This window comes from Pan troglodytes, chromosome 17 (assembly GCF_028858775.2).
Source record: "Pan troglodytes isolate AG18354 chromosome 17, NHGRI_mPanTro3-v2.0_pri, whole genome shotgun sequence".
In the NCBI taxonomy this organism is placed as follows: domain Eukaryota; kingdom Metazoa; phylum Chordata; class Mammalia; order Primates; family Hominidae; genus Pan; species Pan troglodytes.
This window is the reverse complement of record NC_072415.2, coordinates 68988114-69013971: the sequence shown is the minus strand read 5'-3', so window position 1 is coordinate 69013971 and position 25858 is coordinate 68988114. Positions and strand designations below refer to the sequence as shown.

Below are 25858 nucleotides of genomic sequence, written 5' to 3'. Positions count from 1 at the left end.
GGTAAAGGGCTGCGTCTACCCTGCTGCCAGCCTCTGCCTCCAATGGATGTGTGATCGGTCATTTGAGAACAGCTCTGATGGCAGCAGGTCACCATTTTTTAGTCACTGCTCTGGGTCACCCTGGCGCATAGGAGAGGGCCTATGGGCATCTGTATTTCCTCTGGAGAACTGTGAGAATGGGCACAAAGAATTCTAAGGAGCCGCTTAGGAAAAGGTCAGAGAAAAGCCGACTGGATGTGAGGGTCAGAAATGAGAAGAGAGAAGTTGAGGTTTTACCTGGCATTCCTACGGCAAAGTTGAAGAATGGAATGCCTCCTAAAACCACCTGCCTTCCCTCTCTCAGGGCACTGAGAGAGGACTTCCCATGTAGCTTCAAACCTCACTGTGCAATTCTCTGTCCAAAGTTACAGATGTAACTTTTTTCTCTTTTTCCCCATAAGATTTATAAATTTAACTGGATTGGCCTGTTTTTACAAGGTCTTGAGATGTTAGTTACTTTACTGCAGAGCACAAGTACCCTTGGGGGAGGGGTGTTGAGAAGCAGACAAGGTTTTCAGGGCCATACAATGCAGCACAATGTTGTATACTAATCATTTGTCATCATTAACCGTAGCAGGTGTGACAAAGATGTTCACTTCCTCCCTGTTTGAAACTGCTTAGTGTAGTGAACAGCCCAAATGTCCAAGAGTATAAATAAATGGTTAAATAGAAAACTAGGCCAGCATGGTGGCTCATGCCTGTAATCCCAGCACTTTGGGAAGCTGAGGCAGGTGGATTGCCTGAGCTCAGGGGTTTGAGACTAGCTTGGGCAACAGGGCGAAACCCTATCTCTACTAAAAATACAAAAAATTAGCCGGGTGTGGGAGCTACAGGTGGCTGAGGCACAAGAATCGCTTGGGCCCAGGAGGCGGAGGTTGCAGTGAGCTGAGATCACGCCACTGTATGCCAGCCTGAGCAACAGAGCAAGACTATGTCTCAAAAAAAAAAAAAAAAAACTATATGAAGATTTTTAAAAATGATGTCACAGACCTATACCAATGGCATGGAAAGATTTTCATGCAAATTAAAACAGAAGATAACAAGATAGAATGTATGATATGATCACATTTTTTAAAGGGCATAGAAAAGAAAGAGAAGGCATAGGATTGTCAGCATCTCTGCTGGATGATAGTATATGTATTTTTATTGCTTTGTTTGTCTCTACTTCCTGTTTTTTCTGTAATTGGCATAGGACAATTGTTTTAAAAAGGCTAGACTTGGCCGGGCGCAGTGGCTCACATCTGTAATCCCAGAATTTTGGGAGGCCGAGGCAGGCGGATCACAAGGTCAAGAGATTGAGACCAACCTGGCCAACATGGTCAAACCCCGTCTCTACTAACATACAAAAAAGAATTAGCCGGGCGTGGTGGCGTGCACCTGTAGTCCCAGCTACTTGGCAGGCTGAGGCAGGGGAATCGCTTGAACCCAGAAGGCAGAGGTTACAGTGAGCCGAGACCACGCTGCTGCACTCTAGCCTGGTGACAGAGGGAGACTCCGTCTCAAAAAAAAAAAAAAAAAAATAAGGATAGCCTCAAGAAAAGAACTGAGATTTACTAGCTAGGCTAAGAAATTGCTCAGAACTCAATTTTCACATTTTGAGAAATCACTATTTCACAGCTATGCCACAGCTCATTTTGTTCATGCTACATTCCTTTGGGGAGGGATTCTGTTGTTTGGACGTGCTGTCTTAACAACAGGAAGTGTAAAACAGGAGACCATCTATTTACGTAGCTATCATTCTGAGGAGGCTGAGCAGGTTGTTGGTGTAATATTAGAATCCCTCCCCACAAAATACTAACAGATATAAAAGGGAAAATGGTGACTTTATAATGGAGAAACCGGGCAGACACTGCCTCGCCTCGATGATGAAGGGTGGCATCACCACTACCTTGTAAGACCGGTGGATGTCGCCCTTGCCCCCAGAGCGATCCTTTGAGAAAAGCATGGCATCACGGCCCAGGCATTGCCACCAAGAGCACATGCCTGAGTCCAGCAATGAGAGTGCAGTGACAGACCAAGTGAGGGTCAGCCACAGGAGAGGCCTGGGTCCCCTTTTGGATGGCCAAAGACATGAGAACAGGGGACACTGAGCAACTGCTTCAGACAGAAGGACACTGATAAGGCAGCACAAGTAAATCCAAAATGTACACCCAGATAAGATCTCGGACCAGAGAGGAGAAAGACATGCATAACAACTGGGAGGAATCTGGATGAAGTCAATGAATTGGATGGTATTGTAATCAACAATGACTTCCTGACTGGGGGGCTGCACGGAGGTTACTTACACAAGTTCCTTTTGTGGAAGAGAGCAGAACACACCAAAGCATTTACATCATGGTCCCCCTTTCCTCCTAAATACAAAGCAGGGAGGGAGACAGACCAATGACTGCAACGCTAACAACTGAGGAATCTGGGGGAAAAAGATGCACGCGTTCTCTCCATGTTCTTCCAGCTTTTTTTGTAGGATAAAATCCATTACAAACTGCAGCAGATTTTTTTTTTAAAGTCCAAATACGACAAACCTCACAGACATGTCTTTTAGGAGCAGAATCTGAGGATGGAGCAAACTCTCCAATGAAAATGGAAAATCCCCAGGGAGACCGGCTGCCAGGCAGAGAGGAGGGGCAGCATTCAAGATGGAGAGACCACTCTGCACAAAGGCAGGGGTCTACTGGCACCGTTTGCTAGGAAACAGTGAGAACCCCAGTGTAGCTGGACTCCCAGGGGTGTGGGAGTGGCCAGAGAGGGTGCTTTAGAGTTGTGCAGGGCTTTGAAAGCCAAACCTGGAAGTCTGCACCTAATCCTAAATGCAAGATCGGATGAGTAGCAGGGTGACTACACCACAACAAAGGCAGTACGGGAAGGAGAAGAAGGAAGAGAGACAGGAGGAGAGGGGGAGCGGGAAAGGAAGGAGAAAGAGAAAAAGAATAAAAAGCTAAAACCAAATACCCATACTCAGGTCAAATTTACAGCAACAAACTCTCCAGAATACTTCAAACAGGTGTCACAACAAATAAATAAAAGACTCCAAGCTTTGAAATTGCTGCCACAAACCCCCTACATTACCATCAACTGAATCCAAATAGGGGCAAAGCACCACCCTCCGCGTCATACACCTAATCCCCACAGCCACAGTGAGGTAGATGACACTGCTGCCATTTCACAGATGGGACACCAGGACTTAGCAGACTAGATAATCTGCTTGGTGTTAAACAGATTCTAGGGCTAAAGTTCAAATTCAGCTTCCTCTGACTCCATACTCCTCTCTCATGCTGCTATTCTAATTTTGCATGTTTTACTTCTTAGGAACATGTTCAAAAACTCTTGTCTCTTATACAATTCTTATTTTGAAGTTCTCATTTCTCCACTTACATACATTTAGAAATTGCAAATAAAAGGAAGGCACAGCAAAAGAAACTGCTGTTAATCAGCAGTCAAGGAAAAAATAGAAGCAGACACAAAACTTCATTACCATAAGATATAGGCCAGGCATGGTGGCTCACACCTATAATCCCAGCAATCTGGGAGAGGCTGAGGCAGGCGGATCACAAGGTAAAGAGATCGAGACCATCCTGGCCAACATGGAGAAACCTCATCTCTACTAAAAATACAAAAATTAGCTGGACATGGTGGCACGTGCCTGTAATTCCAGCTACTCAGGAGGCTGAGGCAGGAGAATCGCTTGAACCAGGGAGTCGGAGGTTGCAGTGAGCCAAGATTGCGCCACTGCACTACAGCCTGGCAACAGAGCGAGACTCCATCTCAAAAAAAGGAAAAAAAAAAAAAGGCTGGGCGCCGTGGCTCATGCCTGTAATCCCAGCACTTTGGGAAGCCGAGGTGGGTGGATCACGAGGTCAGGAAATCGAAACCATCCTGGCTAACATGGTGAAACCCCGGCTCTACTAAAAATACAAAAAAATTAGCCAGGCGTGATGGTGGGCGCCTGTAGTCCCAGGTACGCAGGAGGCTGAGGCAGGAGAATGGCGAGAACCCGGGAGGCAGAGGTTGCAGTGAGCAGAGATCGCGTCACTGCACTCCAGCCTGGGTGACAGAGCGAGACTCCATCTCAAAAAAAAAAAAAAAAAGATATAGTAATGGACAGTCAAAATGATCTCAAATTATCAAGAAAAGATTAAGGGGTACTCAGAGTTTCCTTTTAAACAGCAGGGTACTATGCCTGCCCACACACTGGAAAACAAGAAACAAAGTGCTTACAACAGTAGCCAGCACAGAGTAAACGCAGTAAATTAAACAACAATCGTGTGCCATGCTTTTTGAACTGGGATGCTGGGACTATGGGACTTCATGGGTATTTTTTCATACATCCATATGTTCTCTAAGAAAAACGGGTGAGAGGTTATTTTAACACTGATCATTTAAAAAAGTAATGCAAATCATTTGCATACATTTACGTTATTTGTATAACCACCTGTTAAACAAATACTGCTGGGGAATTTCACTGCCTGTACTGGGACTATTTAGTCATTTTGGACTTATGTAAACAGAAGAGAGATGGATTTAATGCCAAAAGAAACCTTTGGGTCAAATGTAGGCCAAACAGCCACAGGATGAAAGCTTTTACCTTAGTTTTAATTGGAAAAGGGGGTGAGGAAGGGTTATCTCCGGGAACACTGCAGTACAGGCCTACTGGGCCCAACAGAGCTGGTGCAGCAGCTGTCATTGCCACAGTCAGGCTGCGGGTGAGGGCCCCAGGCAGCCAGCCCAGCCCTCACACTGAATCCATGTGATTAACTTATCTTTCACTGGCTTTGGAGTTTTGTTAACCACTTCTTCTATAAATTTGTTTCACTTTTATAATTTAAAATACAGTACCTATTTTTAGGCTTGCACTTAGGAAGGAAGGAAGGGAGGGAGGGAGGGAGGGAGGGAGGGAGGGAGGGAGGGAGAGAGGGAGGGAGGAAAGGAAGGAAGAAAAGAGAAAAGGAAGGAAGGAAGGAAAAGGAAGGAAGAAAGATGGAAAGAAAGAAAAGAAAGAAAGAGGAAGGGAGGTGAGGGGAAGAGAGAAAAGAAAAAAAGAAGAAAAAAGAAAAGAAAAGAAAAGAAAATACTGGGGCCGGGTGCAGTGGCTCGCACCTGCAATCCCAGCACTTTGAGAGGACTGCTTGAGCCCAAGAATTCAAGACAAGCCTGGGCAACACGGCAAAATCCCATCTTTACAGAAAACTTAAAAATCAGCCAGGCGTGGTTGTGTGCATGTGCACCTGTGGTCCCAGCTACTAGAAAGGCTGAGGCAGGAGGATCACCTGAGCCCAGGAGGTCAAGGCTGCAGTGAGGTGTGATCACACTCCAGTCTGGATCAGAATGAGACTCTGCCTCATAAAAAAAAGAAGAGAGAGAGAAAAGAAACCACTGGAATAATTGTTTTCTATACAATACCCAAATTTGAAGAAAACTGTTTTAGCCTATTTTAATCATTTGCTTCCTTACATTCTGAGGTAACAACTACTGTTCCAGATGTCACACACATTTCTGACAATCAAATTTTATTTATTTTAATAAAGAACCAAATAAAAACTGTATTCATCCCAGGGGGAAAGGCTGCATTAGTACCCACAAGTCTAACAGTCCTGAAAACTGAAGACACTAAAATTCACTAATCCCCATCTTCAGAGTCAAGACATCAAGACATGTATGGATTCCTTAATTTGTAATGTGTTTCATTTTGGGATCAACCTACAAAGATCAGAATGAAGGTCCTACTAAAATAAAATTTAACTTCAACATGTTTTTTATTTTGATAAAACAGTCACTTCTGTAGTATTCAATCACATTTCCCCAAAACTAAATGTTTCAACAAAAGCCAGGAGAGAGAGAGAGAGAGAGAGAGAGAGAGTGTGTGCGTGTGTGTGTGTGTGTGTGTGTGTGTGTAAAATATGGCATATCTGCGTACCTTCCCCCTAATACTTCCTTAATTATGGAGTTATGGGCCAAAACACACCAACAGATTTGGACAGCAAATCTAGCTTCTTGTAATGATCAAACTCTATGTTGCGATAACTAATCCAGGAATAAAATGAGCACAACCAGGAGCATTAATCCAGTGCTGTGTGCACAAGGAGGGAGCGAAGACACACAGGAAGGAACTAATGCTGACAGAGCCCTCCATGCTCCAGACACAGGCACTGTTGTGCTACACATTTTAAATACATCATCTCATCTCATCCTCGCTTAAGCAGGACCCTCACTTCATGGGGGAGAAGATGGCCGCTGAGACAGTGCAGGTCCCAGGTCACCCAGCCGGTGGGTGGCAGGATTCCGACCGGCTCCAGTGCCCACACTCCCTCCTCTTTGTTAAGCTGCCCCTACTGCAGGCAGGCAGCCCCTTTTTGCTAAAGAACCGCTTCATTATTAAAGACTCCACAAAGCAAAAATCAATCAAATTAAGAGCAAGATTAAGGCAAAAAAAAATTTACTAATCAGGGACTTATACTGGCTATGAAGTTAAATTCAGTAACCAGTGTCTTAAGTTGCCTTCATCTTAAAAATATTACTTTTTAAGCAAAAGTGTACCCTATAAAAAAGGAACTATGGAAAAATTTAAAGATGTCGGGGTTTCTAAAAAATAGTTTTCCTAGGAGTTGTTAAAAATCATCTTAAGAGGCTGGGTGCCGTGGCTCACGCCTGTAATCCTAGCACTTTGGGAGGCCAAGGCAGGTGGATCACGAGGTCAGGAGATCGACACCATCCTGGCTAACATGTTGAAACCCCATCTCTATTAACGATACAAAAAATTAGCCAGGAGTGGTGGCATGCACCTGTAGTCCCAGCTACTCAGGAGGCTGAAGCAGGAGAATCGCTTGAACCCAGGAGACGGAGGTTGCAGTGAGCCAAGATCGCACCACTGCACTCTAGCCTGGGCGACAGAGCGAGACTCTGTCTCAAAAAAAAAAAAAAAAAAAATTCATCTTAAGAAAAAAATATAAATATTAACTTGTTGAGCAAAAATTCGTGACAAGAGCATAAATAATAGGTAACATTTTTGGACAAGGTCTTTACCTGGAAAGAACAGAAAGATTTGGATGAGCTATGAGCTGTATTTCATAAAGCATCGAAATTGGCATAGCTGCATAATTTTTCAGATCTTGGTAAATGTTATTCAATAGAACGACTACTACCTTGCTTCTAAATTGCTAATAAAGCAGTGGAGTAAAACTTGAAAGTCGGTATGACTTACTTTGGTTCTCCTATCTTGATGCCAGGATGCTGTGTGTAGGCGTGGGAATGTGTGCTTGGGGCAGACTTAAACGCCATTGGACAAATAGGACACTTGTAGAAGACTTCACAGTGAGAACCTTGAATGTGAGACTTCAGAGCAGCCACATCAGAGTACACAACATTGCAATGCACACATCTGTTAGAAAAATAAACACACGGTCATTAGCACAAGACCATAACACACGTGTAACTGCAAAAACTGGGTGAGATGAACACACTTTCATAGCCCTTTTAGGTTTTTAATGGCCCTTTGGAAGTATATTTTAGTTTTTTTCCTATTATAAATCAACTGAATTTTTTATGTTTTTTTGTGGGTTTTTTTTTTTTTTTTTTTTTTTTTGAGACAACGTCTCGCTCTGTCGCCCAGGCTGGAGTGCAGTGGTGTGATCCCGGCTCATTGCAACCTCCACCTCCCAGGTTCAAGCAATTCTCGTGCCTCAGCCTCCCAAGTAGCTGGGATTACAGGTGTGTACCACCATGCCCAATTACATTTGTATTTTTAGTAGAGATGGGGTTTCGCCATGTTGGCCAAGCTGGCCTCAAACTCCTAGCCTCAAGTGATTCGCCCACCTCAGCTTCCCAAAATGCTGGGATTATAGGTGTAAACCACCATGCCCAGCCTATTTTTATATGTTTAAGAGAAAAGATCATGAAGAAGAAAAATAAAACTCAAATGGTCTATTTTTGGAGCATCTTTAACATTTTTAAGAATGGATGTCAAATCTCCAGACCACTGTTTTTGGAGAGGCCTACATATGCTGGATTCTGGCACCAGGGCCCTGAGTTTCCTACCCATCTCCAGGGCCCTGAGTTTGCTACCCATCTCCAGGACCCAAATAGCATTTCTAATGGAAGAAATCTTCAGTGTCTAAACCTGCATGCCAAGAACAGAGGGGCAGAGAGGAACAAAGAAGTTCTGGCTCCAAGGCCTCGGCCCACTGTTTCCTGGTACACTCTGATGTGGTCAATGTATGTGGGGTTCATGGTGGTCCACAGGATAGAGAAGGTCAACCACCTAGGTGTTTTGTCTCCTAGAAAATAAATTGAAGTACACTTGCATTTGTTTAAGAAATTGCATGAATTACAAACCTCTGAAAATTCAGCATCTCTAAAAAAAATCGTCTAGCTAACCTCCTTACTTTATGAATTTCTACTAATCTCACAATTAGCTCATTCCCTGCTCAAATATAATCCAACGAAGACAAACTTTAAATCTAAGATACATTTCTCCTCTATCTCATCTTTTTCACACAAAGACTCTAAGCAACACTTACACCTCCACTTGATGACCAAGTCTTCCTTGTTCACACCTGAAAACTATTTAAGAGTGGTCTCTCTGCAGGTACAAAAGTCTCCAGAAATTTACCTCTAATACAACTGAACATATGTGCTCCCAGATGTGAGCTACCTAGGGAAGGAAGACTGCAGACAGGGCCTGGTTTCTGGGGGGCAGTGTCCAAAGACTTCTATGACAATCTAAGATGCTTCTATTCTTAGAACCTCCCTTCTGAATCATGGAGATGCTTCCGAAGTTACACAGGAGTGGCATGTTCTGGATTGTATGCATTCTATGTAAGCTTTGCAAGCATTCTGTTAAAAATCATAACTAACGCATTAGCATTTCCAGTGACTGAAGGCATTATGTTCAGCAACAGCTATGTTTAAACACTAAATAACAATAGAGAATAAAAGGACAGCCTCTCTAGCCTATCTACTTGAACTGGTATTTCAGGCAATAGAGCCACCTAAGCATACTGAAACTATTTTGGGTTAACTTACTGAGTTGTCTTGAACAGGTTAATGCTCCTCTCTGGGCCAGTTACTCATTTGTAAAATGAGAAGAATTAAAATAGATCATTTTTAGCTCTTCCCAAACCTAGAAGCCTACAACTCCCATGAAAGAGGAAGATTATGTAAAACAAAAGTAGATGAGTAATTAATGAAACTGAAGGACCTACCACACCATAAACTATAAACAGAAGATTTTCCCATGAAGGATAGAAAGATGGTGTTTAAAGAGCAAAAGACCCAGGAAGGACAAAAAGGAATACAGAGAAAAGCAATAATTACCTAAAGTCACTTGGAGTGAGAGGAAGGTTTAATGTACAGCAAATAAAAAGGAAGTATCTAAAATAAAGATGGAATTTTTTGAAGCAAGAGGAAGTGGCTATGACTCAATCCAGAGAACACCATGGAGACCAAGGGAAATCCTCCTTAATGTAAGAAACGAAAGCAGGGTATTTTAAAAAGTCATAAAACATCTGCCTACAGGAAGAAGAGGCGTTTCAGGGGGCAACAGAGGCCAATGGGGGATGTAAATAAGACAAAGAAAGGCAGACTTCGAACGGCTCATGCAGTATCTTAATGCTATGAAAAATCCTGTCTACTAAGAAATATGTAATATCCTGAAGTCCTATTCTGGATAGCAATAAAGTTTCTTTATTTTTTGAATTAAAAAAAATGTTTACAGTATAAAATCCTATAACCATTCCCCTTTCTAGATATACAGTCCAGTGTATCGAGAGGCAGGAAAATTCAGAAAAAATATTTGACTTTTATCAATATATAACTTTTACCAAGTTAACCAGGAGCCAGGGATGACCCATCAGTATTTGGGAGATGTAATATGAGCAAGAGGAGAGACAGCAAGGCACACTGCACCAAGACGAGACAAAGTAAGGCGTGGGAACCATGCTGCTACATTAGACTCATCTGGCTAAAGAAAAGACACATTGAAAATGAGTAACTATAGAGCCAAAGGGAGCAAAAAACATGACAAGGCCACAGGGCTACTAAGCCCCACTTAAACATGAACCTGGACCATTATATGAAGCAGCAGAGGAAAAGAATTACGTTTAAAATTGCTCCTCTCTTCTAAAGGAGCAGTCAACATGAACTAAACTTCACAACACATCATTGTTTACCAGCCCCATATAGCCTCAAGTCCAGGGAGAAAAAAATCTACACTTAACACAAAATTTTTGGTTAACAACTTGAAATCTACAATTTGAAATACCAAATTTGAACAACTCTGTGAGTAGGGCAAAAGAACAGAAGAGCAAGGATGGTCTTTTCCCAAGTGAGTTGATTACTTTCAGCCTGCATGTGGAGCTTCTGTTTTAATTTAGGAAAGATATCAGCAATAGCTAAAATTGAAGAAGTCATATTTCCTTTAATCATATCAACTTTCATTCTATTAGAAAAACTAAACATTTGAGAAAAATTTGACATCAGTGCAAAGAAGAGCACTTGGGAAGTGCTGCAGAGCTGCTTTCTATTATTAAACACATAATCCATTAATAATAGTTTCAAAACGTGATGGCAAGAATGAAAGTATTATTCTGCATGGACTTTGCAGATCTGGGGCACCTTTGATTATCCTGTTTTGCTCAGTAACATCCCAGTGGAGCTGGAGGCAGACAATGCACCAATTTTACTGACAGAGGCACCATGGCACAGAAAGAATACGTGAATTACCACATAATTAGTTACTGGCAGAAGTGGTACAAGAAAACTGGTTTCTTGATTTCCAAGCCAAAGGTTTCCACCAGGCTAGATCTCAATCCATAAAACATTTGTGCATTACAAGTTTGGAGGCATGAGATAAAATGTGAAGTTAAGTCTCATAGCTTAGTGTTTTTTAATGCAAAACTGGGCAGAACCACCTAGGAACTGATGATACCATAACCTAAACTTAAATAAAACCATCAAATCATGCCAACTGGACTTCATTTTTATTCAACATAATTTATTACAGGTGAAAAAAAAATCACTGCATATTAACAATCTAACAAAGTTACCAGGTAAGCAAATACTTAATGTTAAGATAAACATATAATACAGTAATACCTCTATTAACAAAGACACTGTGTATCAGTGACATGTTTTCCTTGGTGGAATCTTCTTAGTGAAAATATAAAAGGCACAGGAAGGTCATAAGATGGAGAGAAAAGTTCAAATATATAATCATTCAACACTAGCTAACATTAGATTTGCCAGATGTTGTACAATGCACATCTGAGAATCCTGAGGGACAGTAAAAGGGACCACAGTGAAGATATGCAGAAGAGACAAGGGAGGAATGAGAGAACTCGAAGGGGGAGAGGGAGGAGGAGGAAGGGGGGAAGAGGGGGGAGAAGGGAGGAGGAGGAAATGGGGAGGAGGGAGAAGGGGGGAGGGAGGAGGAGTGGGGAGGAGGGAGAGGGGGGAAGAGGGAGAGGGGGGAGGAGGGGGAGGGGGGAGGAGGGGGAGGGGGAGGGGGGAGGGAGATGGGGGAGGGGAGAGGGGGGAGGAGGGGGAGGGGGAGAGGGGGGAGGAGGGAGAGGGAGTAGGAGGAAGGGGGAGGAGGAAGGGAGGAGGAGTAAGGGGGAGGAGGGAGAGGGAAGGAGAAGGGGAGAGAAGGGAGGGGGAGAGGGAGGAGGAGAAAGGGAGGAGGGAGGAGGAGGAGAGGGGAGGAGGAGGAGAGGGGAGGAGGAGGAGAGGGGAGGAGGAGGAGAGGGGAGGAGGAGGAGAGGGGAGGAGGAGGAGTGGGGAGGAGGAGGAGTGGGGAGGAGGAGGAGTGGGGAGGAGGAGGAGTGGGGAGGAGGAGGAGTGGGGAGGAGGAGAAGGTTATTTGGAGTGCAAGGCTGGAACATACACCCCATCCTTCAATGTGGACCAAATAAAAGTAAAAGACCATTGCACTATTTCTGTTTTCATTAGAGAAGGGGAAATATTAACAGGTGCGGAATGTATAGTTTTCTTGCAGGGGTTAGTTAAAATGCAAAGAGTATGATAACAAAAGTCTGCTACAAAGGGTACAGAAACAAAAAAAGCTGACAGTCAAAGCCACACCTGCACACAGGCAAGAGTGTGCCTAAAAGGACAGGCCCCATGACCCTCCACTTTGTGCGGACCAGCAGGGCCAATATTACATTAAGAGGATTCAAACAGATGGACTCTACAAACGAGCTAGGTTCCCAGAGGATCTGTTAATCGAGGTATCACCGTATGACCCAGAAAACTGTGTGTGCAAACCACTCAAAATGCTGTGCGGTTGTAAGTGAACGAGTTTTACTTGCACATAAGTGAATGATATACTGACCGAAAACCAACTCTCCTCGTGTAGTGCAGACAGTTCTTGGTGACGTGGGTCTGGAAGTGCACCGACCTGCAGATGGCCCCACACTCAGGGCAGGTGTAGGGAGATTTGTGCTGATGGATTCTCTGGTGTGATGCATAACTGCACTGGTTAGGAAGCAGCATCTGGCAGATAGTGCAAGTCTTCTAAACAAACCAAAGGGGGAAACAGGGTTGGTCCTACTAAGTACTTTCTAATATGCAAAGAACCTTGGTTAAACCTCCAGATAATTATACATCCTTCATTTCAAACACTACAGTAATTGATTCTAAGCCCAAGGGAAAAGCCAACTTGAAAGTTACATGTCCAGCGTACAATTCTTTATCCTGTAAAATCACAGTATGTGCTATCTAGTCAGGCTCATCTCAAAGTATGAGCTAAAAACACCCGTTTCAGCAGAGTTCCAATTCCATTACTTTTGCATTTTGCTTAGGGCAAAGAGGTATTCTTACAAATTTATGTGAGCAAAAGACTTTAATATATAGTAACAAGTTTATAGGCATACACATCTTGACAGTAGTCACAGTCCTCACAATTCATAAAAAGCTTTCTCCAAAATAATAAAAATTAATTAGAAGCTAATCCAATTGTTCCCCGACCAGTTATTTGAAATCTGAAATACAGGAATGCAAAAGAATGGCTACAGCAATTATTTGTTCTTTTTGCACTAAAATTGGCTTTTAAATGGATGATCTGGCCACGATATAATTTATAATTAAAACCAAGGAACTCAAGTTCAAGTATACAAATTTAGACATTAAATTAAAATTTTATAGAGCTTAAAATCTGATTATGTATAAAATAAAATTAAGGGTGAAATCCTCTTTGGAAAAGGCTCTATATCAGTAACTATCCAGGAAAACCCAAAACACTGTTTTTCATCCTCTTAGATATAGGCACTAAACATGGTATATTTTTAAAAACACAAAACCAAAAAAACTTAAAGTAAACATAAACTGAGGACTTATTACTTCCACCCCAAAAATAAACCTCACATAGCATATGACATAAACTGTGTTTAAATACTTTCAGACATTCGTGCAAACACAAATTATCTACCATCTTCTAAAATGTACAATTTGTATTAAAGCCAAAGAAAGCCTCAAAATATAGATTCTTGCTAAGATTTAAAGCATTTGTTTGTATTGACAACAGTTAAGAAATTTTAAGAAGACTTTTTTTATTCTTCTAGTTTTTGAAGCACGCCCAAAAATTAAGGTTTAAACTTCCGAGTGACTTAGACTAAGAAAAATAGGAAACTCACTTGAAAATTCTTTCTTGATTTTCTCCTGAAAGGACTAAAATACAAATTTTATCCCATAAAATGTTTATTATAATCACAAAATAAGAACATTACAGGTAGCTTTAATGAAGTTAGCATCATTAAAAAAATAGCACCCCTTTTCTCATAACACATATTTCAAAGGTTAGAACAAGCCACAGCAAGGAAAACCAGTCAACAGATTCATTAATAACAGATCCTGTTAACATCTACATTACCACAGGTAACCATTTGTTTCTGTGAACTAAAGTCTTCTATCTACCTTCACACAGTCCCAGGCAGGGAATTATGATGTCTGAACTTCCACAGGCATCTTAAAATGTCTTGCACTTACTTGGGAATAAAGTTAGCATTTTCTATACTAAAAGAAGTCAAAAAACATTTATATATATATATATATATACACACACACACACATTTATATACATACATACATATATACATACACACGTACATGCATGTGTGTGTATATACATATTATATTAAAATATATAGATTGGTCCCATCCTACCATGAGTCAAATGGTAAGCTAGGTATTTTAAATACATTAAGTAAACTGAAGTACATCATCTCATTTAATTCTCATAACCTATGAAGCAGATAACATCTCCACTTTACAGATAAGGAAATGAGGCTCAGTAAAGTTAAGAAACTCGCCCAAGGCTCCATACCTATTAAGTGGAAGAACCAGGATTTGAACTGGAATCGAGGAGTGGGGTGGGGATATAATGAATGAATAAACAAAAACACACAGGGAAAACCATTAGCAAATATACCTGAATGCCAACAATGACCACGGCATGTCAGAATAGAGGTGAGTCCCCTCCCCTGCTGCTTCTCTTTTATCTAAAGTAATGTGATTGCACTACTTTAGAACGGTAGAAAATGGAAAGAAAATCTAAAAAGCAGACAGTGTTCCTGAAAAAAATTTTCACATTTTCATCAAGATATACTACAAATGGTTATCCTTCACAATACATATAAGATGCACAAGGAATTACTTAAATTCATTGGAATGTATCATCATCATGTCTCCCCACCCCAACTGTAGGACTCTGCACTCACTCGTTCCCATCAGCTGAGGCTCCTCACCCACTTTCGATACAGAAGCACAAGGAGAAAGAGGGAGGCATAGGGACTACAGCCTCAAATCAAAATGCTTTCATACTTTGCAATTCCTGAAGTGGGAGAAAATGGTCACTGGGGAATCACGCTGGACACTAGAGACCTTGCCTTTAGTTTCTGTAGATGCATGCATATCCACGTACAGACACTTAGTTACTCCCACATTTCTATCTTTATTCACCTGCCTCCTCTACTCCTTGACTCCATTTGGTTTGGGTTTTTTATTGTTGTTGTTGTTTTGAGATAGTGTCTCACTTTGTTGCCCAGGCTGGAGTACAGTGGCGTGATCACAGCTCACTGCAGACTCCACCTCCTGGCCTCAAGCAATCCTCACTCCTCAGCCTCCCCAATAACTGAGACCACAGGCACACGCCACCACACTCAGCCAATGTTCTTATTTTTTTTTGTACAGACAGGGTCTCACCATATTGTCAAGGCTGGTCTCAAACTCCTGGCCTCAAGCCATCCTCCTGCCTTGGCCTCTCAAAGTGCTGGGACTACAGGTGTGAGCCACCGTGCTGGCTCCATTCCATTTTGAGAAAAAAACACGCTCTTTTGGTTGGAGACATCCTCCTCCTTGATGCTTGCATGGTATCAATAGTTTTAAACTCACATGACATCATTTGCTTAGCTGTACTCCCTCAAGTTGTATTCACTGTTCCTGTTACAGAAAACTTGTCATCCCCTGTTTCCCACGATAGTGGTGATGCATTTTCACAGCACAAAGGAGTATCTTCCATTAGCTTTTCTAATGCTTTGAATTCATGAAAATGATGAACATCCTCTGGGTTTGGGGGATGTATTTGAGCATGAGGGCACACAAGGATCTCTTTGTGGCCTGTAATGACTGACTTTCCTTACTTTTTTTAATCAAGTAAATTAAAATATATCTTAAAATTCTAACACTCTACTACACAAGCTGAAGCTACTTAGTAGAGGATAAAGCAGTTTAATGTGACAGTAACTGCCTTTTCAATAGAAGAAAGCATAATAAAGGGCACCTAAGTGGTTTTATGTGTGTCTTGACATTTTACTTATGTCATCTAAAAATGGATAAATGTTTTCGGTACTTAGGTAATAAAGTTAATTTCTATTCTAGGGCAGCCTTATTTGCTCGGTTAAACTGTTACTTTTTAAAGTAAACATTACTTTTCAATAGGTAATACTAGAAAGCTATAGGAAAATAAAGCCGAAAAGTACCCACATTCCACGCTTTGCAATTACAATCAACTCTCTGTATCCTGAGGTTCTGCATCTATGTATTCAATCAACCACAGATCAAAAATATTTGGGAAAAAATAAAAAATAACAATACAACAATAAAAAATCCAGTATAACGACTATTTATATTTACACTATTAGGTATTATAAGTAATCTTGAGATGATTTAAAGGACACAGGCAGATGTGCTTAGGTTATATGCAAATACTATGCCATTTTATAACAGGGGCTTGAGCATTCTCAGATGTTGGTATCTGAAGGGGGTCCTAGAACCAACACCTGAGGAAACTAAAAGATGACTGTACTTTTTTTTTTTTTTTTTTTTTTGAGATGGAGTCTCACTCTGTTGCCCAGACTGGAGTGTAACAGCATAATCTCAGCTCACTGCAACCTCTGCCTCCCAGGTTCAAGCAATTCTCCTGCCTCAGCCTCCCAAGTAGCTGGGACTGCAGGCACGCACCGCCATGCCTGGCTAATTTTTTTGTATTTTAGTAGAGACAGGGTTTCACTATGTTGCCCAGGCTGGTCTCGAACTCCTGAGCTCAGGCAATCCACCCACTTTGGCCTCCCAAAGTGCTAGGATTAGAGGCGTGAGCCACTGCGCCCGGTACTCTTACTGAGCCTTTTCTATCCAATCCTGTCACTGAAATTGATCAATAGCATGCAAATGCAGGCTACAGGGAAGGGGGAACCAGGTACATTCTGGCCAGTTAAGGAATCAGAGAGTGTTCAAGCTTGACATCCTCTTTCTATAGATGAGGAATTAGCTGAGTAATAAGAAAAATAATTCTACGTGTTTTTGCTCATATTTTAGGCAGAAAAATAGCCTGGGAGAGGTACATGAGAGTGAGAGAAGCTAGAGAAACGTATGGCTGTATATTTATGTTTAAATTTCAAACAGACCAAAAGCCTACACCAACATGAAACATCGGAGCTAAAGGCAGAAACAATACCAGCTTAACAGTCAGACCAGATGCTAAGCAAATTACTCTCACCTCATTAAAAGAAGTTCCACAATCTTCTGCCTAAAGTATAATTATCCAAAAATAATAAAGTATACCAGTTTGTTTTGTGGCTTTCACTTTTGTCCAATTTCACGCTGAGAACACAAAGAAAGCATTTCATTTCAGATCTCACTTAAATGGAAGTCATACCAAGCAAATACAGCAGAAATGGCTTTATATGCCTTTTGCTCACAGAGCTAGTTGGTTGTGCTGGTTTTGTCCTCAAATCATTCTGCTACGCAAAAAAATCCCTAATAAGAGTTGACAGTTAAATGAACAAATTTACAGAAAGCTATATGGCCAACACATATCATCTACTTAGATGCTTATTACTGAAGAATACGGGTAAACTGAAGGTTGGTAACACTAAAATATAAACTAGGACAGGACTAGTCTTGACCAAAATTTAAATTAAACACTTAGAAGAGCAGGACCAAAAGCCAAGGGTCACAAGTCTTCAGCTAATAAGGGTATTTTGGGAGACGGCGGAGGGGAGGAATTCAGGTGAGCTCCCTGGTTTCCAGAGGAAGCTGTCTGAGCAGAGCGGGATCTAGAAACGAGAACCAGCAGAGGCTGCTCACGAGAATACAGTTAGTATGTTGTATTAACGATGCCCAGAAAGTTCCTGAAACTAAAGTGAACCAGCAATCCCCAAAAATGAGGACCACTGCAAATGTCACCTTTATCCACACTCTTGAAGGTGACTCGGAAGTAACCCCAAGAATCCATCCTTATGTGATTCCTAAGGTCCCTCCGGCTGTAAAAGCCTATGCTTCAACATCTTAGAGAAGCAGAAAGAATGAACCAGCAATACAGAAACTTTGCCTTGAGTCCCAGCTCTGCCACCAATTGGGCATTTGTTTTTTCAATTGTAAAATAAAAGGGCTGGCCAAAAGACCTATAGCATTCTGTGATTCTACAGCTGATAAAAATGCCACAAGAAGAAAACAGGTTTTTAAAATTAAGGGGTTACAGAAAGCATTTCCAGTCTGTAGTTGGTTAAATTTAGACATGGTTTTAAGAGGAGGTGAAGCAATGACATCCCAACACATTAAAATATCAATTATTCAAACGACAGTCCTCAGCTCTTAAATACTTCATGGAGAAAAGGAAAGCTCCTCTGGTCTCTTGCCCACTCCCTTTTCTCAACGTAACCCAAAGCAGAGATTATTAAGCAGATAGATCAGAATACAAACCCCTAACTGGGGCAGATTTAATGGCTAAAGAGTCAACTGCTCAGAACTGTTTTTATTTACTGCTTGATTCCATGCTCCCTGGAAGGTAGTGATCCCCACAAGGTCCTCAGTCCTCTAGGCTCTCTCCCTCTGCCACTGTCTCCTCCAAGGGGTAAGCAGATGCACGCAGGCAGTCTAACCTCAGCCTAGCAGGCTTTCGGTTCCTGGCCCAGATCGTGTACCAGAGTGTGATCAAATCCCAAGACAGCTTTGGGAATGTATGGCAGAGAGCCTCGAGCTAAAACCATATATTCCAACACAGCTCTTACCAGAGACCTGCTCTTGGGGGTCACTGAGCATAGACCAGTTCATAAGGAAGTGGTGCTTCTGAGTCTCTCTGGCAATTGTTACTTCTGCATAGATTGTCTACAGAACACCTGGAGGAGCAGCAGCAACTGGCAAAGAGAATGCACCAAATGCCACCCAAACCTTCCTTTAACCCATGGCATACTGGCAGTCTCCGAAGGCTAAAGGCATGCGTAAGGGGAGGTGGTGAGAGGCGTGGGAGGAACAGCCCCAGCTGGTGCTCACAGGCAGACAGACCCTTTGCTGGGTGCAGAGAAGCACCCTGGGGAAACTGAGACAGGCTCTGTTCAAAACATAAACAGAGGTCAAAATAGAAAATGATAACAAGGGAAAAATAAAATATAAAAAGAAAGATAAAAAAGGGGATAGTGACTGAGCTAAATCAAGAAAAGTATGTTCTTAAGGTCTTAAAAGAGGCTCAGCTCACCAGATGTGAAAGGTAAAAGACGCAATTCTCACTCCTAACTGCTTTTAAAGACGGGGCTAAGAAAGGAAGTTTACACTGGGTGGAGAAAATGTCTTCCATTCAGAGACAACAGAAATCCCAGGAAGTCAAATGGAAAGTGACCCTCCCAGGAAGCCTAATTGCAAAAACAGAGATTGGGGTCTGAAAGTCTCCGGCAGAGCACAATAATGCAATTACACAATCTCTCCTTGAAGACAGGACAGGTATATTAGGATCTTTTTTAAACATGGAGTAAAATGTCCACTTTGAGGAAAATGGAATAAGAGTAACTTTCCCTATTCTTCCCATTAAGTACAACTCAAAACCCTGAACATTATATATAAAACAAACATAAAAGGACTCTGAAAGGTGGAGTGAAAGGTTAGCTAGGGACCTCAAGACCCTAGGAATGACAGGGTAGTCAGTTCCCTGGGTTTCTCTTTGCCTCATATATCCCAGATTTGGAGCTGAAGAAGCTAGCAACCCAAAATGCCAATGGGTAGAGACAAAAAAAATTCCCAAGAAAAGCCTGTGCTCTGTAGCCGACCACCAAGAAAGGAGTGCCTAGGAAAACAGAAAACTTTTAAAGGAACACTGCTCTACTCCAACCAAATCCCACGGAAAACACTACGGCCCCACCCCAACCTGTGCCAAGTAGAGGTGCAGCCAAGACTTCAGCCCTCTTGAGACTGTAATGAGCTGTCTGTCCCAACGTCCCTACCCAGATGGTGGGTGTCAGAGAAGCCCAGTAGCAAAGGTAAATTTTGATCTCTGCCAATTCCCCCACCACCAGCCCAACAGGTATTTTTTTAAACCCTAGAAAAGAAATCTCTAGGCCCAGATGGTTTCATTGGAGAATTCTACCAAAGAAAAACTAACACCAATTATACACACTCTCTTCCAGAAAAACTGAAGGAGGGAATACTTCTCAATTCTTTCAAGAGTGAGTATCAACCTATCTCAAACCAAACAAGAACAGAACAAAAAAGGAGATCTACATGCATATAGATGCAAAACTCCTTAACAAAATAGCAGCAATTATAATTCAAAACATATAAAAAGAAATATGCAGCTTGACCAAGTGGGATTCATTCCAGAAATGCAAGGCTATTTTGATATCTGAAAAATCAGTATAATCTATCCAAAAAAAAGCCCTGAAACCAATAACTGAGTTCAACAGAGTCAAAGGATACACAAAAAATATATAAAAATTATTAGTGATGAATGTGTCCTCACCAAAAATATATACCACTTATGATTGTTTGAAAAAAGAAATCTAACAAAACATGCACAGGACTTATATGATGAAAACTACAAGGCCGGGTGCAGTGGCTCACGCCTATAATCCCAGCACTTTGGGAGGCTGAGGCAGGCAGATCACCTGAGCTCAGGAGTTCGAGAACAGCCTGACCAACATGGAGAAACCCCATCTCAACCCTGTCTCTACTAAAAATATAAAATTAGCCGGGCATGGTGGCGCATGCCTGTAATCCCAGCTACTCGGGAGGCTAAGGCAGGAGAATCTCTTGAACCCAGGAGATGGAGGTTGCCGTGACCTGAGATCGCGCCATTGCACTCCAGCCTGGGCAACAAGAGCGAAACGCCATCTCAAAACAAAAAGAAAAGAAAACTACAAAACAAAGAATCAAAGATATAAATAAATGAAGCATCATTTCTCGGCCTTTTGGCTAAGAACAAGTGTAGTATCTGTTCTTATCAGTATAAATAAATGATGAATCTATGCCCATGTTCATGGACTGAAACGCTCAATATAGTAAAGATGTCAATTCTCCCCTAAACTGATATGCAGGTTTAATGCAATTCCTATCAAAATCCCAGCAAGTTGTTTTACAGAAACACACAACATTATTGTAAAATTTATATGAAAAGGCAAAAGAACTAGATGAGTGAAAACAATTTTGGAAAAGAAAAATAAATTGGAAGCATCCATCTACCAGACTTGAAGACTACCTAATTACAGTACTCAGACTGTAGATACTGGTAGAGGGACAGACACACAGATCAATGGAACAGAATAAAGAATCCAGAAATAGCCCCACACAAATGCCTGACTGATACTTGACAAAGGGGCAAAAGCAGTTCATTGGAGGACGACAGCATCTTCAACAAATGGCCATGTATGGGGGAAAAAATGACCCTCCACCTAAATCTCACACCTGATACAAACATCAACTCAAAATGAGTCACAGACTTAAATGTAAATCACAGAATTATAAAACGTTGAGGAAAAAAACACAGAAGAAAATGTTTAGGATCTAGAGCTACGCCTTAGACTTGACACCAAAAGCAGAGGTCATAAGATGGAAAACTGATATACTTGACTTCACGAAAATTACAAACTTTTGCTCTGCTAAAGAAGAGGATGAAAAGACAAGCTATAGACTCGGCGAAAACACTTGCAGCCACATAGCCAACAAAAGACTAGTATCTAGGCTCTATCAAGAACTTGTGAAACCCAATGGATTTGTTGTAAAAGCAAACAACCTAATTAGAAATGGGCAAAAGATATGAAGAGACATTTCACCAAAAAGGAAAAACAGATGGCAAATTAAACCCATGAAAAGGTGTTCAACATCATTAGCCACTAGGGAAACATGAATTGAAACCACAATAAAATAATACCACACATCTATCAAAATGGCTAAAATAAAATATGGTAACAGCACCAAATGCTGGAGGATGCAGAGAAACTGGATCCCTCGTGTGTTGCTCCTGGGAATATAGAATGATACAGCCACTCTGAAAAACAGTTTAAGAGTCTAAACGTGCAAATACCATGTAAGACAGCAGTTATACTCTGATGATAAATAGGCATTTATCCCAGAGAAATAAAAACTTATGTCCACAAAAAAACCTATACACAATGTTAATAATAGCTTTATCCATCATAGCCCCCAACTGGATCCAATGCAGATGTCTTTCAACAAGTGAATGGTTAAATGAACTATAGTACAACCATACAATGGAATCTACTCAGCAATAAAAAGGAATATACTATTGATATATGCAACAACCAGGGAATTATGCTGAGTGAAAAAAAGCCAATCCTAAGGAGTTATACACTATATGATTCCATCTATGTAACATTCCTGAAATGACAAAATTATAGAAATGAAAAACAGCTTAGTGGTTGCCAGGGGTTAAGGAGTGAGGAGAGGGTGTGGGTGGCTATAAATGAGCAATATGAGATCTTTGTAGTGCTGGAAAAGCTCTGTGTCTTGACTGAGTCAACGCTCATGTCCCAGTTGTGATATTGTTCTATAGTTTTGTGAGATGTTACCATTGTGGGGAACTGGATGAAGGGTATACAAGTTCTCTCTGTATTATTTCTTACATGAATCTACAATTATCTCAAAAGAAAAAGGGAAGGAGGTCCCTCCGCTAATGAAGTCATACCTTTCTCCAGACCCGGTAAACCAAGGAGCTGAAAGGCACTGAGTAAAGGGCGATGGACCTGCCAGTCTAGCAAGGACCCCAGAGGCCATACCCTTTACACCTTCTGAACCATGAACAGTGGCAGCAAGGTTGGTTCAGGAATCCACTTCGGGTGACAAGACTAGACTAACTAGACACTAATGTGCAGACCCAGGGCATCCTGCCCCAGAGCCACAGGCACAGGCTTAAACTGCACTGGGTTCCTACCCCAGAAAGCACAGGTCAGGGTGTGAGCACCAGAAAAAAGTTACAGTGTAGACTGGTATACTCTTCCAATTCACCCATGAGCTACCAAGAATGTGGAGGTCAATGGGGAAATGGAGTTAAAGTGTTAAAATACATGGAATGCTAGCCGGGCGGGGGGTGGATCACACCTATAATCCCAACACTTTGGGAGGCCAAGGCGGGTGGATCACTTGAGGTCAGGAGTTCAAGACCAGCCCGGCCAACATGGTGAAACCCCGTCTCTACTAAAAATACAAAAATTAGCTGGATGCGGTGATGTGTGCCTGTAATCCCAGCTGCTCTGGAGGCTGAGGCAGGGGAATCACTTGAACCCAGGAGGCAGAGGTTGCCATGAGCCGAGATCGTGCCACTGCACTCCAGCCTGGGCGACAGAGTGAGACTCCATCTCAAAAAAAAATATATGGAATATGTTGTACAACAGAGGAAAGGAGGGGCTTGGCACAGTTGCCGGTACTTCAGGCTCCCGTGTCCATTTCTAGATTTGTAAGCAGTCATGTGTGTTTTAAGTGCCACCCTCAGACAGAAACCAAGTTCTGTGTAATTTTTTCCTATTCCAGTTGAACAAACTGTAAACTGGCCAACAGTCATGTGACTGGCAAACGAGAAGGATGAAACAAAGGCTATTTTCTCTTTTCTTTTCTCCCTGTCTTACTGCAGCCCCCACCTCCCACTCCCATGGCTGCTGGATAGCACCCCAGGCAACAGTAATGGTCGAGAACCCCCATGGCCACATGTGGAGGCTAGGATGGCAACAGCCACAGGCATCCTATTGAGCCCCTAGAACCAAGGAAGAGACTCCAGGTTGGGTTAAACCATGAATGCTGAAGACACAGCAGCTATTCCTACTGAGGCAGAAGCCACACTCCCCTCTTGGGTCTGAGTGACACAGTCTGGCTGAGTCTGGGAAAATGGGAAGCTGTGGAGAAGCATTCTGGATCCAGTGAGAAAGGGGAGACGAGGAACAGGAGGAGAGCGTGCTATGGGGCCTTTTCACACTGCTGGTCCTGCAGTGCTTGGCTATGCAGTGGGTTGAAGCTCACTACAAACCAACGCCCTTCGCTGGTGAGCTGAGTGGCCTACATAGGTGAGTGGATGGCTGCAAAACGGAAACAGATCAGGAGGTGAGTGTTTTGCTTGTGTGTATCTGGTCTGAGAGTTAAATATACATTCTGCCCTGATTCACTCCTTGGGATTCCGCGTCAAACAGGTGACCTGCGTACTCATCCCAGCAAGATACAAAAGTGATGCCAAAGCAACCACACACAAAAGAAAAGATGTTCATCTCTCCTCCTGGGGACAGAGCTTCACCCGTTTCACCCTAGTTTGGCTGTTGAGCCTAAAAGGTTAATAAAAAACAAAAACTAGGGAAACGCAGGGAATAAGGACATTCCTACCCGCCTGCTCATGCCCTTCCTTGCTCTCAGAGAAGGAGGTCTCAGACAGACACATCTGAGGGTAGCTCCAAAGGCCAGATACAGAGCACACAGCTCATAGTGAGAACCCTCCTAAGCCAGGACACAGTCGACCGCTCTACACAGCCCACCAGCAGACACAGACACGAAGACAACAGAAATGAAGAAAGAGCTTTTTGGCTTTTTCCCCTTTTTTACTGCATCCTGTTAGGATGAAAAGAAATATTATCCTTTTGATGAAGCTGTGTCAAGATGGGAGGACATCCATGTAGACAGAACCCAGGCATTGTCACCGGGCTAGGTTAACAGCTGGAGCCATCATAGCCTTCTTGAACTAAGTTGCTGCTTTCCTATTTTTTGAGCATTTTACTGCCAGAGCCAATGAAACATTTAACATTCAAACCTGCAAGAATGCTGTCAAAACTCTTTATTGCTTCCATTTCCACTGAACTGAAAAACCAGATAAAAAAATTACCGGGGTATTCTTGATCTTTTGTTCCCCAAACTCAAAATGCTACAAAGAACTTAAACCAGTAATTACCCTGAGGAACTAATCACCAAGATAGTACCAAACTTCTGAATTGCAGCATAAACATCCTAATTAATTAACAAAATATTGGAGGGAGAAAAAAAGGAAAGCCCAGTTTACTGTTAAATCTTTATAGAGATGTTTGAGGAGCAGAGTATATTAGCTCAAACTAGTGCTCCCTTTGAATTTCACAAGTTTTTTTCTTTTTTTTTTTTTTTGGAGACAGGGTCTTGCTCTGTCACCTGAGGCTAGAGTGCCATGGTATGATCTCAGCTCACTGCAACCTCCACCTCTCAGGCTCAACTGATCTTCCCACCTCAGCCTCCCAAGTAGCTGGGACCAACAGCATGCACCACCAAGCCCGGCTAATGTTTGGTATTTTTGGTAGAGATGAGGTTTCACCATGTTGCCCAGGCTGGTCTCGAACTCCTGAGCTCAGGCAATTCACCTGTCTCGGCCTCCTAAAGTGCTGGGATTACAGGCATAAGCCACTGTGCCCAGTGAAATTTCACAAGCTTTCTGGTTTGGACAATACGTCACATGGTCTAACTCGAATTTATTTCATTCAACATGTCTAATTACTTCCAAATAATAGATTATATATTTATGATAAACACATTTATCTATTAGCTAAAAGTTGCCTCATGAAGTAGCAAATGATGGAGATAAAAGGCTGATTGATGCCCACTGTGAAATGTAATTCACCAACATTGACCTGCACTTCACTACAAAACAAAAGCTGCAAACACACACAAAGGTATTCTGTTTAATTGGAGATGGGTTTGCCATTTGTGGCTTAAATTCATTGCAGTGAAGGATATTACTGAACACACTTCTGGACCACCATCTTAAGTAAGCAGACATGCCACAGACATGGGTACTGATAAATGCATTTAACTGTAAAAGAAAGATCAGCATTATAAATAACAACAGTAAGCTCAGTAGAGCTGCCAGCAGATAGATAAATAAATAACAGTAAGTATTTTTCTAAATATCAAAATTATCACTAACTCAGGAGCTCTGATGATGAAGCCGGGCTCAAATACCTAATACAATGGGATGACACTATAATCCGCTAAATCTCAGACTTTCAATATACATTCCAATGACCAAACGATTACCAAAATCTAAAGTTCCACAACTCAACTAGTACATATATATTATCCTCCCCTCAAAAAACTCGTTTTACTAAAATAAGATTCA

General features: G+C 41.9%; 1 protein-coding gene and 1 pseudogene across 34 annotated transcripts in view; one reads left to right on the top strand and one right to left on the bottom strand.

Annotated features, from left to right (window-relative positions):
- The window catches only part of ZNF532 (zinc finger protein 532), a 122362-nt gene that overhangs the window by 38623 nt on the left and 57881 nt on the right, over positions 1-25858 (bottom strand). For 24 of the 34 annotated variants that reach the window (XM_024350871.3, XM_063795770.1, XM_063795773.1 and 21 more), the window contains 2 exons: positions 12359-12540; positions 7235-7411 (listed from right to left, as the gene is read on the bottom strand). The exons of 7 other annotated variants lie outside the window; for them this stretch is intronic. In XM_024350871.3, coding sequence (XP_024206639.1) covers positions 7235-7411; positions 12359-12540 — 359 coding nt within the window. The remainder of the gene's footprint in view (positions 1-7234; positions 7412-12358; positions 12541-25858) is intronic. 3 more of the 34 variants (XM_063795781.1, XM_063795780.1, XM_063795782.1) reach the window with 1 other exon arrangement.
- Positions 20681-20850, top strand: LOC112206307 (U2 spliceosomal RNA; annotated as a pseudogene).